Below are 12,339 nucleotides of genomic sequence, written 5' to 3'. Positions count from 1 at the left end.
TTTTTTTGAGACGGAGTTTCACTCTCATCGCCCAGGCTAGAGTGCAATGGCACGATCTCAGTTCACTGCAACCTCCACCTCCTGGGTTCAGATGATTCTCCTGTCACAGCCTCCTGAGTAGCTGGGAATACAGGTGCCTGCCACCATGCCTGGCTAATTTTTGTATTTTTAGTAGAGACGGGGTTTCACCATGTTGGTCAGGCTAGTCTTGAACTCCTGACCTCAGGTGATCCGCCCGCCTCGGTCTCCCAAAGTGCTGGGATTACAGGCGTGAGCCACTGCGCCCGGCCGCATGCCCAGCTGATTTTTAATTTTTTTTTTCTAGAGACGGGGTCTCACTATGTTGCCCAGGCTGGTCTCCAACTCCTGGGCTTAAGAGATCCTCCCACCTCGGCCTCCCAAAGTGCTGGGATTACAGGCATGAGCCGCTGCACCCAGCCAAGGTCCACATTTGATACATCTTCTAGATGTATAGCAAAACATTTAGAAAGATGATTCTAAGGTGCTTCAAGAATGGAGATCCCAAAAGAGATCAAATTAAGCTCAGGACACTCCAGTTACTACTTAGTAAGACATATTCAACAATGAGGGGTAAATCCATATTGTATGCCTTCCATGAAAATATCCTAGATGTCAACTATTGGAATTCTCTCTCACCTCCCCCATGTTCCTACTGAACTCACTTTGAATCTCTAAACCAGCATTCACTGTCCTCTGTCTTGTATTTATGGCTACTTTTCTATGTGTCTGTTGAATCAACTGGACTATAAACGCTGGAGGAGGAGGACTGGGTTCTGGTAATCTTTGTATCTGCCCATGTGCCTTGCACAGGATATGCTAAATATTCTTAATTTACTTCAGTCAACAGGAAACTCAACATCCATCACAAAATATTCAGATTTATAGAGAAAGGCCTGAGTGCAATGAATTAACTAGGCACTAGGGATCTAACAATGGAATGAATAAACCCGTGCCACTTTCAGCACCTAGTGGTAAGACTGAATTAGTATTAAGAAGACTTACAGTTATGTAATCTTGTGGAAGCTACTTAACCTCTCTATGCCTCAGTTTTCACTTACGAAATGGGCATAGCAATATATATCTCATAGGTTTTCTAGGTAGGTAAAGTGCTTAGCTATTATTACTGTTACTGAATTTTACTGAATTAAAAACTCTATCATCATAATGCTTCTTTATGAATTCTAGTTACAGAGAATGACGGTTTCAATTACAACTTTTTGAAACAACAGGCTAACTGCTCTATTCCTCTGCTTGGGGACTTATGAGCAAGAAGCAACTTTTACAAGAGAATTACACATCATAGACATGCTGGGAGGAAAGTGGTAACTGAAACATGGAAAGAGAAGGAAAGCAACAGCCATCACCATAGAAGTCATTGCCCAGGAGGAAAAAGCTAATGGAACAAAGAACTTTCAGGTCAAGAAGGCATCAGGTAAGACGGTGCCTACAGTGAGTGGCTGGAAGACCATCCCACGAGTCCCTCAAGTGCGGGTCCATGCCAACCGCTTCTGGCTGCATCCAAACTTATCTACTGTTAATGATGGAAAAACAACAAGGCATGTATCTGGGGAAAATGGGCTGTTGTCAGAGAACAGAAAGCCTTTTATTGAAACTTTTGATACTCAGGAGCAAACACACCACCATAGAAAATTACCCCAAGCCATCTTTTACAAAGCTTGGCATCCATTCAATAAGGGATGAAGAAATCCTAAATTGCCAGGCCAGATACTCCTCCCGACGCAGTTAAGAAACGGGCCAGATGAGACCATCAACTCATGTAGTACAGATTTCTAAAGCCACTAGTGGAAATAGCTGCCAGATACTTAGACATGAAAAGCTGAATTCATAGTCCTTTACCTGGAATTGGCCAGGCCTCCTGCCAAAGGCTTCTCTTAAAGGCTTCTTTCAAGATAAGTAAGGAAGGGAGAACTGGAATCCTGTTCAGATCCTATAGGGAGTACATTAATTCAACAAGTCTTTGCAGAATGCCTACTTCTATGCAGTCCACAAGCCCAAACTGCTTTCCCACGGTATTTTTATGTTTATGTTGTAAAGAAAATGTTGCGTTCTCAGCTATAACATGGTAGATTTAAACATAATGTTGATGGGAATTCACGCAACCACCAAATTCCAGTTCTCCCAGATCTGGTCCTCTATGTATCTAGAGCCTTAAAACCGAGCATTACACACAGCCTTTCAAAGGGATGTTTACAAAAAGTTTGTAATGACATGGGAAATTTTATATAATGCTAAGTGGAAAAGATACAAAGTTATGTGTGTGGAAAAAATTATGTGTGTGACATGATCTCAACCAGTTAAAAATGTATGGTAAAAGGACTGAAAGTAAATATTTTTAAAAGTTAACAGTGATTGCCCCAGCGTGATTAAATTATCAGTGCTTTTTAGCTCTTTACTTTTTTTTTTTTTTTTACTTTTAGTGTTTCTACAAAATAGTTACTACTTTTATAATCAGAAAAAATAAAGTTTTTTTTTCCTGTTTGTTTGTTTTTGAGATGGAGTTTCACTCTGTTGCCCAGGCTGGAGTGCAGTGGTGCAATCTCGGCTCACTGCAACCTCCGCCTCCCGAGTTCAAACGATTCTCATGCCTCAGCCTCCTGAGTAGCTGGGATTACAGGCGTGTGCCACCATGCCCAGCTAATTTTTGTATTTTTAGTAGAGACAGGGTTTCACCATGTTGACCAGTCTGGTCTTGAACTCCTGACCTCAGGTGATCGACCTGCCTTGGCCTCCCAAAGTGCTGGGATTACAGACGTGAGCAACTGCGCCCGGCCAGAAAAAATAAAGTTCTAAGAAAATAGCATACACTGAGGTAGTGAAAAATGATGTTCTACCCCTCCACATTATTGATGTCTTTCCATAAGGTCTGATTTGGTTTGCAACATCTCCCAACTAGAAACCACATGCAGCTTTCATTCGTGTGTCATTATATTTTCTTTTCCAAGTTATTAGTAAGGACGTTAAGAACATCAGATGTAAAATGAGTCATGACAGTAATTCGAAAGACACCACCCATATAGAATATTCCCTGCCATTTATCATCACCCTTTATAGTTTTTTACAGTTAATATCTTTGTGACTAAGTAGACGATGTAAAGTAATTTCCAATTCATGCTGATCCAAATAAAGTATTGAGACATTGTATCAAATGTTTTCAAACTCAAAAACATATTTCCTGGTCTTCTAATTAAACCCATGAATTCCTTATTCATACATCTGTAAGGGACTGAAAAAAAGTTAACTTCACTTTGTAACGTTTTTCATATATGCTCAAGGATAATGCTTATAGATTCCTCATTTCCCAGTATTTGAAGAAGTATTGATTTAAAGGTTGTCATCTATTTGCATAGGATCCATAGCTTAATTGTTCAGTTTTCTAGCAGTTCTCTAGTTCTTCATAAGTAAAAATTCTTTTGAAACACAAATCAAAGTAATTACAGTTTCTCAAGTGGGAGAAAAAACAAGTGTGATGAAAACCAGGCTCCCCAAATTTTGAGGTTCCATTTTTTTTTGTTACTCTTAGAACTATTTACTTTAAGTATATCATAATTTTAAAATTATACAGATTTCACAGATACTTTCATTTCTCAGCTATTTGACAAGCATCTCCACTTAACATGAACATACTTTGATTTTGCTGATTTCAAAAACCATGACTGACTTTTTTTAAAAAATAGGATTCAAGTTTGGGGTGGGGACAGATTCAGTAAATGCAGTTAAGATGAAACTTTTTGTAGAGTAAATTCCGGTCTGGTGAAGCAAACGGTCAATATAGTCTGTACTTGGCAGTCATTCATATTCATTCATTCTTTCATTCATTTTAACTTCAGTTTAATAGCAAGTCTTGGGAGGAACAGGAGTCTTAGGGTTGTAAGTTCTCTTTTAAGATGCCTGAGTTTTAGGCAAATTAAATCCTTATTATCTGAATAAATGGTAAGTCTTTCATCATTCATTTTGCATGTTCTCATCTTCCTGTACTAAAATATTTCCCCATTATTTTCTGCTTTCTCTGTAATACACACAAAGGCACCAAGCCACAAAAAATGCAAAAGAAAATCCTCATTTGAAAAACAAAACAAAACATGAAATCACCTATTTTAATCATGTGCTTCTTAAATGGTGCTTTTTGTGGTTATGTTATTTTTTAAGAGGGATATTTTGGTTTTTTTTAAGAAGAGTAGGGAAGACAATGTGCACAGTAAAATATCCCAATTGATACATTTTTCTGGTCTTGAGAAATTCCTTGTCCTTTTCTATTACAATGCAGAATGTTCATTTCAATGTTCTCCACTTATAAGTTCCGGAGAGCAGCACTTCTTCTTTGTGCCTTCCACAAAGACCTGCTATAGGCTCTGCACAGAGAAAACACAATACAGATTCATGGAACATGGTGACAAAGGAAGACAAAGATCAGGAACGGTACTGTTGGAATTGACAACACATTCCCTACTCCTGAGATATTACATTTTATCTAGTTCAAACATAAAGGTTTCGGTTGGTTATCTACCCAAATTTATAGGGACTTTCAGTAAAAGATTTCCAAATACTCACCCCCATAGGACAATGAATAGTTTATCGACCCTTATTACTGGCTACTTCTCCATTATTTCCAACCTGATCACCATGCTTCAAGTTAAATGGGGCTCCCTGCTGGGCACAGTGGCTCACGCCTGTAGTCCTAGCATTTTGGGAAGCCAAGGCAAGAGGATCACTTGACGCCAGGAGTTCAAGACCAGCCTGAAAAATGTGGTAAAAACTCACCTCTGCAAAAAATTTAAAAATTAGCTGGGCATGGTGGTGCACACCTGTAGTCCCAGCTACATAGGAGGCTGAGACAGGAGGATTGCTTAAGCCTGGGAGGTCGAGGAGGCTGCAATGAGCCATGATCATGTCACTGCACTCTAACCTGGGCAACAGAGCAAGACCCTCTCTCAATCAATCAATCAATGGGGCTCCTCTCTCTCAGTCACCAGAGAGACCAGAGAACAGTCAGCTGTCAAATCCTACATAATATATTTCCTCATGGACTCCGTTTACTCGTCTCTCTCTACTGCAATGACCACCGTTTCTCTACCACTCCTGATTTCTAATTTCTTAACCATCATCACTGCCTTATGTCATCACCCCCTAGGATACTACCCCTACTTCTTTCTAGCCACTCAATTTCATGCCAAGATGATCAACTCCCAACCTTCAACTGATACAGAAAAGTCAGGGTTGGGCTACGCACAAACACACTGCTGCTCTACGGCCCCACAGAACAAATTTTATTACTTGGAAACTTAGTGATCACTCCCTGACCCAGCTGTATCTCTTTCAGCGTCTCATTAATTTTCTCAAGACCCCTTTTCATCTCTTATCCAGACCACTTTTCTCCTCTCCTGCCAAATGACCTATGACTAAAGATCATAGAAACCTAGAGTTGCTTGAAATCTTGGGCACTGCATACAAAAATCATACCAAAATGTCAGAGATCCTATAACCCTTCACTGGAAAGTACAGCAAGGTTGTCCATGAATTACATTCTGCTCACCTCTATTGCAAATTGATATTGTGACAGGAATTGCTCAGGCAGATTATTTCCATGTGTGGGCATAGAGTTACCAGCTTCATAATGTTTTAGCCTCTTCTGAATTGAAAAAAACAACAGTATTGTACGTCTACTTTCTCTGCTTCTAACAATGCCTGAATGTAAAGGGAGTAACAGGGTTTGAGGCAAAATAAATACATGATTAGACACTTAAAATATACAAGGCATCTTGTTCTTCCAATGTAGTAACTAGACAATGCTAAGCACTACATCAAGAGGACAGTTTTGGACCACTCTAGGATCTAAAAATATCGACACTTTTTACATAATTACTCCTCTTGTTATCGACTTTGTGAATAGTCTAGAAAAGGTACCCAGGAAGTTCCAGAAAAGCTGCTTCTAATAGAGAGAGAAAATGAGAACCCAACTAAGAATTCAAAATAAAAAGAACAGATTGAGCAGATGTTACCAAAACAAATGGAGCAAAATATATTAAAGTCACTGGTGGGTGAAAAATCTTAGCAAGTAAAAGAAGAAAAAGAAAATGAGGCAGTAAATCCATCTTTATCATTTCTACTTTCCTCATTTTAAATGACAAAACAAAAATACAACTTCTGAGTGATACAGACCTCAACTTTCTGCCTTCACTTTACCAAACCATGCCTATTTGATTCCTAAGAGTTCAAGGATAACTTTAATTGAGGTGACACTTCTGAGTCACAGGGCATTCGTAAAATGGCTTGAGGATGGCCTTTTGATAAAGAAGTGTCTTTTAGAGGCAATTCCAGCACACTTTTATTTTGTGAATTGCTCATTTTATAGGTCGGGTTTAGAGAGAGAAAAAAATATCTATTAGAGGTGTAATATCTATTAGAGGTTTATTATGATGTTTCAATTTGTTTCTAGAGCATTTATGGCTATACATTTATTTGGGATCTAGCCTCCAACATTAAGAGCCTGAGCTGGGAATAAGGCTGTCATCCTGTAGCTTTTAAACGGCCTCCAATGCCACAGAGAAGTACAAAACAGGCTGCTGACTGACTGATCTCTGTGATCTAAATTCTTTAAATGTAAGAAAAGACACACCACCATGCAGTCAAAGTAAGCTGGATAGCTTCTTTTAAAGTTGCCAGTTTTTATATAGCATTAAACTCATTCCATCCCACTGAAACCCAGTTGGCTAGAATATCATTTTACAACTAGTGAGAATATCAGAGAGAAAAAGACAGCTATGTACAAAGACACGATATTTTTAATGGCCACTCAAATTTTTAAAACCTTGGATTTCAGGAACCAAATGCATCTGCATACTTCAGGATATAAATATTATGAAAACAATTATTAATACAAGTAAAGAACAAAAGAGGGTCACAATTAAATACTTAGACTTTAGTACACTCCACTAAAGGCTACCAATTGAATTATTACATAAACGATTCAGCAAATAATTTGTAAAAAATGGACTTTCATTTTCTACCCCTAAGGAATTCCAGAGTACAAGGTGAAGAGGAAAAAAAAAATCAATCACAAAGCTAGCTTTATCCACCACATAAGATGAATCACATACCATCGCTTAGAATTATTAATAACAGTTGCACAAAAGATAAATTCATCTTTTTTCAAGATAACTGTTTTAAATCTACTCTCCAGTAAACCTTTGACTATAGATTCAGGTAAGTGGATTGGGCAACATGAAAAGCAGCAGTCTTGGTCACCATTAAACCTCTGAAACCAAGTAACTACCTGGGCACTCCACTCATTTTTTTCTTTGGGGCTGTGTGAACAGTGGGGCTGTGTTCTTCCTTTAAGCAATTTGTAGTCTCTTCAGATTACATGACTGATCAGTTAGTTAATGGTGATTCTAAGACTGTTTCCCAACTCATCATTTCAAGATGAGAATAATAATAATTTCCTTCCCCCTCAGTGACAGGCAACACGAACACCAACTCTAATTGCAGTGAGATACCACTTCACATCCATTAGGATGGCTACAAGAAGAAAAAAAAAACAGAAAATAACAAGTGTTGGTGAGGACATGGAGAAATTGGAACTCTCATGCATTGCTGGTGGGAATGTAAAACAATGCAGCCACTGTAGAAAACAGTACAGCAGTTCCCCAAAAAAATATAAATCAGAGTTCCCATATGATTCAGCAATTCTACTTCTGGAGATATATCTAAAATAATTGAAAGCAAGAACTTAAACAAATATTGGTATGGCAATGAAGATTGTAGCATTATTCACAATAGCCAAAAGATAGAAAAAACCCAAATGTCCATCAACAGATGAATGGATAAACAAAATGAATTATATCCATAGAATGAAATAACACTCAGCCTTAAAAAGAAAAGAAATTCTGATATGTGCCACAACATGGATGAACTTTGAAGACATCATGCTAAGTGAAATAAGTCAGTCATAAAAGGACAAATATCCTATGATTCCACATATGTGAAGTACCTAGTCAAATTCATAGAGACAGAAAGAAGAAAGGTGGCTGCCAGAAGTCAAGGATAGGAGGCATGGGAGGTTATTGTTTAAAGGGTACAGAGTTTCATTTTGGCAAGATGAAAAAGTTCTGGAGATGGATAGTGATGATGGTTACACAAATATATGAATGTACTTAATATCACTGAACTACACACTTAAAAATGGTTAAGGTGGCTAGGCACAGTGGCTCATGCCTGTAATCCCAGCACTTTGGAAGGCTGAGGTGAGAGAAACCTTCGAGGCTAGGAGTTCAAAATCAGTCTGGGGGCAACACGGTAAGACCCTGTCTCTACAAAAGGAATAAAAAGGCCAGGCACAGTGGCTCACACCTGTAATCCCAGCACTTTGGGAGGCCGAGGCAGGCGGATTACGAGGTCAGGAGATCAAAACCATCCTGGCTAACACGGTGAAATCCCGTCTCTACTAAAAATACAAAAAATTAGCCGGGCATGGTGGTGGGCGCCTATAGTCCCAGCTACTCGGGAGGCTGAGGCAGGAGAATGGCGTGAACCCGGGGGGCGGAGCTTGCAGCGAGCCAAGAACACGCCACTATACTCCAGCCTGGGCGACAGAGAGAGACTCCATCTCAAAGAAAAAAGGAATAAAAAAGTCAGTTAGGCATGGTGGCTCATGTCTGTACTCCCAGCTACTCGGGAGGCTGAGGCAGGAGGATCACTGGAGCCCAGGAGGTCAAGACTGCAGTGAGCTGTGATCACACCACTGCACTCCAGACTGGGTGACAGAGTGAGACTCTGTCTCAAAAAACAAAACAAAGCATAAAATGGTAAAGGTAGTAAAATTTATGATGTTATATATATTTTACAACAATAAAAAACCAATTCCACATATCTACAAGAGTGCATATAACTTTTACCATGATTTCCACCAGGAAGTAAAGTTAAGTGTATAGGATTCAGAAAGTCTTACTTTTGTTCTGTTGGGATTTCTTTCCTTCTTTCTTTCTTTTTTTTACCATGTACTTGAATTATTTTCATTAAAAACAAAACTAGCCAGAATTAAGTTGACCTTTAACCTAGAAATTCCTCTCTTAAAAATTCAGCCTAAGGAAATAATCAGGGAAGAAACAACGATGGATATACAAGAACGTTGTCTTTAATGTTAAAAATGGGGGAGCAACTTAAATAGTTATCCTTGGGAGATTGCTTCAACAAATGGTGCTGCATCTCTACAAGGGACAGAGACCCTAGGGAAATCATGAGGCTATCTGACAGCAAAAGGGGTCCCACAGTATATTAAGTTTTTAAAAACAGGCAACATTTGATATGACTTCATTATTGAATGAAGAGTGATGTGTGTACTGCATGCATATTCAGGCTCAAAAAAAGGTCTGGAAGAGGCTGGGTGTGGTGGCTCATACCTGTAATCCGAGCACTTTGGGAGGCCAAGGCGGATGGATCATCTGAGGTCAGGAGTTCGAGACCAGCCTGGCCAACATGGTGAAACTCTGTCTCTACTAAAAATACAAAAATTAGCCGGGCATGGTGGCGGGCACCTGTAGTCCCAGCTACTCAGGAGGCTGAGGCAGCAGAATCGCTTGAACCTGGGAGGTGGAAGTTGCAGTGAGCCGAGATTACACCACAGCACTCCAGCCTGGGCGACAGGGTGAGACTCTTTCAAAACAAAAGTCTGGAAGGATACATATAAAATGTTAACTATGGTTGCTCCTGAATGATAGGATTGTGGGTAATTTTTTTTTTTTTTGACACAGGGTCTCACTCTGTCACCCAGGCTGGAGTGCAGTGACACAATCTCAGATCACTGCAGCTTCAACCTCCCAGGGTCAGGTGATTCCCCCACCTCAGCCTCCCGAGTAGCTGGGACTACAGGTGTGCATGCCACCACACCCAGCTAATTCTTGTATTTTTCGTAGAGACAGGGTTTTGCCATGTTGCCAAGGCTAGTCTCAAACTCCTGACCTCAAGTGATCCAACTGCCTCAGCCTCCCAAAGTGCTGGGATTACAAGCATGAGCCACTGCACCTGGCTGAGGGTGATTTCTATTTTATTTCTTTGTAGTCTTCAACTTTGAAGAATTATTATTATTATTATTATTATCATCATCATTACAAAGAGCTCTTGTAATGAGAAAAGTAACAGAGCTATTTCCATTTTGAGAAACAAACAAGCAAAGGGTTTAGGGAGCACTCACCAGTGCAACAAGTAGCTCAGACATCATGTGGCCAAGGCAAAACCTGTCAGGCCCCCCAGGGGCTACCATTCCTCTTCCATCTCCAGGCCCTAGCTGCTGAGAGTTTTCCATGTTTTTCACACCTTACAATCAATCATGCTTTCACTCATTTCCCCAAGGAAGATTCACCATCTTAATTTTGCATATAAATACCTCATTCAGATTTCTACTCATCAGAACTCAGAACAAAGACATCCAGCATAAGATCAGCAAACCTAAGCTATCTTTCCCTAGGAAAATCCTCTCGAGTCATTTCCTATGAATATATTTTTATTCTAGCCAACCCCTAAACAGCACTCTCCTCATATATCTGCCTCTGTCCTCCTTTCTAGGCAAGCAACAGATGCCATTTAAAAACCTTTCAAGAAGTTCCCCTACTGTTAAAATGATAAGTTAAAACAATGTGTTTCCTTTTCACCACGCTTTTTTTTTTTTTTTTGTAATTTTGAAAATAGTATAAGTTAAAGCCAACAGAAAAAGACATAAAGGGACATATTTTATAGACCTCATCAATTCCCCCCTTAAAAATTTTTTTCAATGAGAGACAGGGATATGCAAGACATATGACACACAGTAAGCCTTACTTATCCTGTGGTTTATTTAGGGAATTTTGTGTTTGGAAAATGACAGACTTCTGCTTTTAGGTAGACAAATATGAACAACTCACAGAGAAAAAAAAGACCACTTATTTCTAGCAAACTTTTAGAAAATCAAAATAATTTAGTGTCTTAATTTTTCTCTATACATCAGTACATACCTATAAATGCCCAGCACTACAAACTAGCCAAATATCTTTACCTCTATCATAAAAAAGCAGTTCAACAGCACCCAGAAGTCAGTACTCACAGCTGCTCCACTCACAAAGAAAACTCCAAATGTCGGTGCCCCTCAAGAGTGAAATGCCCCACAGCTGGCTTGCTCTGCATGGACATACCCTTCTCTCCTAAGCTAACCTGAAAAGCAAGCTGGATTTGTTTACTGCACAAACATCTGTAATTGCTAAACATCTCTGTGATATGGTGTAACAGTTACTGCTTGTGCAAACCGCCCATCTAAATTTCTCTCTGCAATATGAGCACATGAAAACCCAAGACACAGAGAGATTGGAAACATCTGTAAAAATTAATGGCCAAATTGACCAAAGCAGGAGGGATTAAAACAGCTAAATAGCTCCAGAGTAACATTCAGCTTTAGCAAATAATCCGTATACTCGATAGGTTCCTCCTCAGCTTATCCATAGCTCCCCTCTGTGGGATCCTAGCTGGCACACACATTGTTTCAACCCACTAATGCAAACCCATTACCCAGTCTTGCTACAAAATGTTATATACAGATAAGATACAGGTTAAGTGGATTTATTACAACTCCAAAAGCAAAAAAGAAAAGAAAAGAAAAGAAAAAAAGGAATACCTCTTCTCCCATGATGCAGCCAGCCTCCTCTCTTCAGTTTGAAAAGGTCCCAGAACTCCCCTGGAATCCTCCCACTTCCTTCCAACAGCACTGAGCCTCAGGACCCAGCCTAACCCTGAGTCATACTTGGGACCAAACGAGGAATGGGGAGAACAAAGCTCGCATTTGTTTATGGTTCAGGAAGCCAGGGCCGATTCATGGCTTGGGTGGCTTCGCGAGAAGTCCTCCTCCCTCGCCTATGTTGCTGCTACAATCTGGGCTCCCTTCTGGGGCCCCCAGGTGTGACCATTTGGACAAGGAACACACTGAGGGAGTGTTTATTTGGCAAGACCTAGTGATCACTTCTGTTTAAAAATGCCAGAGAAGAAATAAAAAGCCCACTATCTTTCAACAGATCATATGGCTAGAGAGTGAGGGATATCTAGAATATAGTCTGTATATGACATATCAATCATGAACATGCCTGTATTTTAAGCAAATATAATTAGTTGCATTACACAAAGATTGAACACACACACACAAACACACACACACACACACACACAAACTGAAGAAGGAAAAACAGCCGTGGCTTTATGGAAATACTTCCCCTAGGAAAAATACAGCAAGATTGCTGCCATGTCATCAGGAGTATCCTAACAGGCTGGAATGAAATATTTAAA

General features: G+C 39.7%; 1 protein-coding gene across 4 annotated transcripts in view; it reads right to left on the bottom strand.

Annotated features, from left to right (window-relative positions):
- SH3KBP1 (SH3-domain kinase binding protein 1) overlaps positions 1-12,339 on the bottom strand; it is a 308,903-nt gene that overhangs the window by 134,266 nt on the left and 162,298 nt on the right. The window contains exon 1 of one of the 4 annotated variants that reach the window (XM_011995796.1): positions 11,678-11,930. The exons of 2 other annotated variants lie outside the window; for them this stretch is intronic. In XM_011995796.1, the coding sequence (XP_011851186.1) occupies positions 11,678-11,689 (12 nt within the window). In that variant the 5' untranslated portion in view covers positions 11,690-11,930. Of the gene's footprint in view, positions 1-11,113; positions 11,340-11,677; positions 11,931-12,339 lie in introns of those variants that run through there. One more of the 4 variants, XM_011995797.1, reaches the window with a different exon arrangement.

This window comes from Mandrillus leucophaeus, unplaced genomic scaffold (genome assembly GCF_000951045.1).
Source record: "Mandrillus leucophaeus isolate KB7577 unplaced genomic scaffold, Mleu.le_1.0 Scaffold499, whole genome shotgun sequence".
NCBI lineage: Eukaryota > Metazoa > Chordata > Mammalia > Primates > Cercopithecidae > Mandrillus > Mandrillus leucophaeus.
This window is presented reverse-complemented; position numbering and strand designations above follow the sequence as displayed.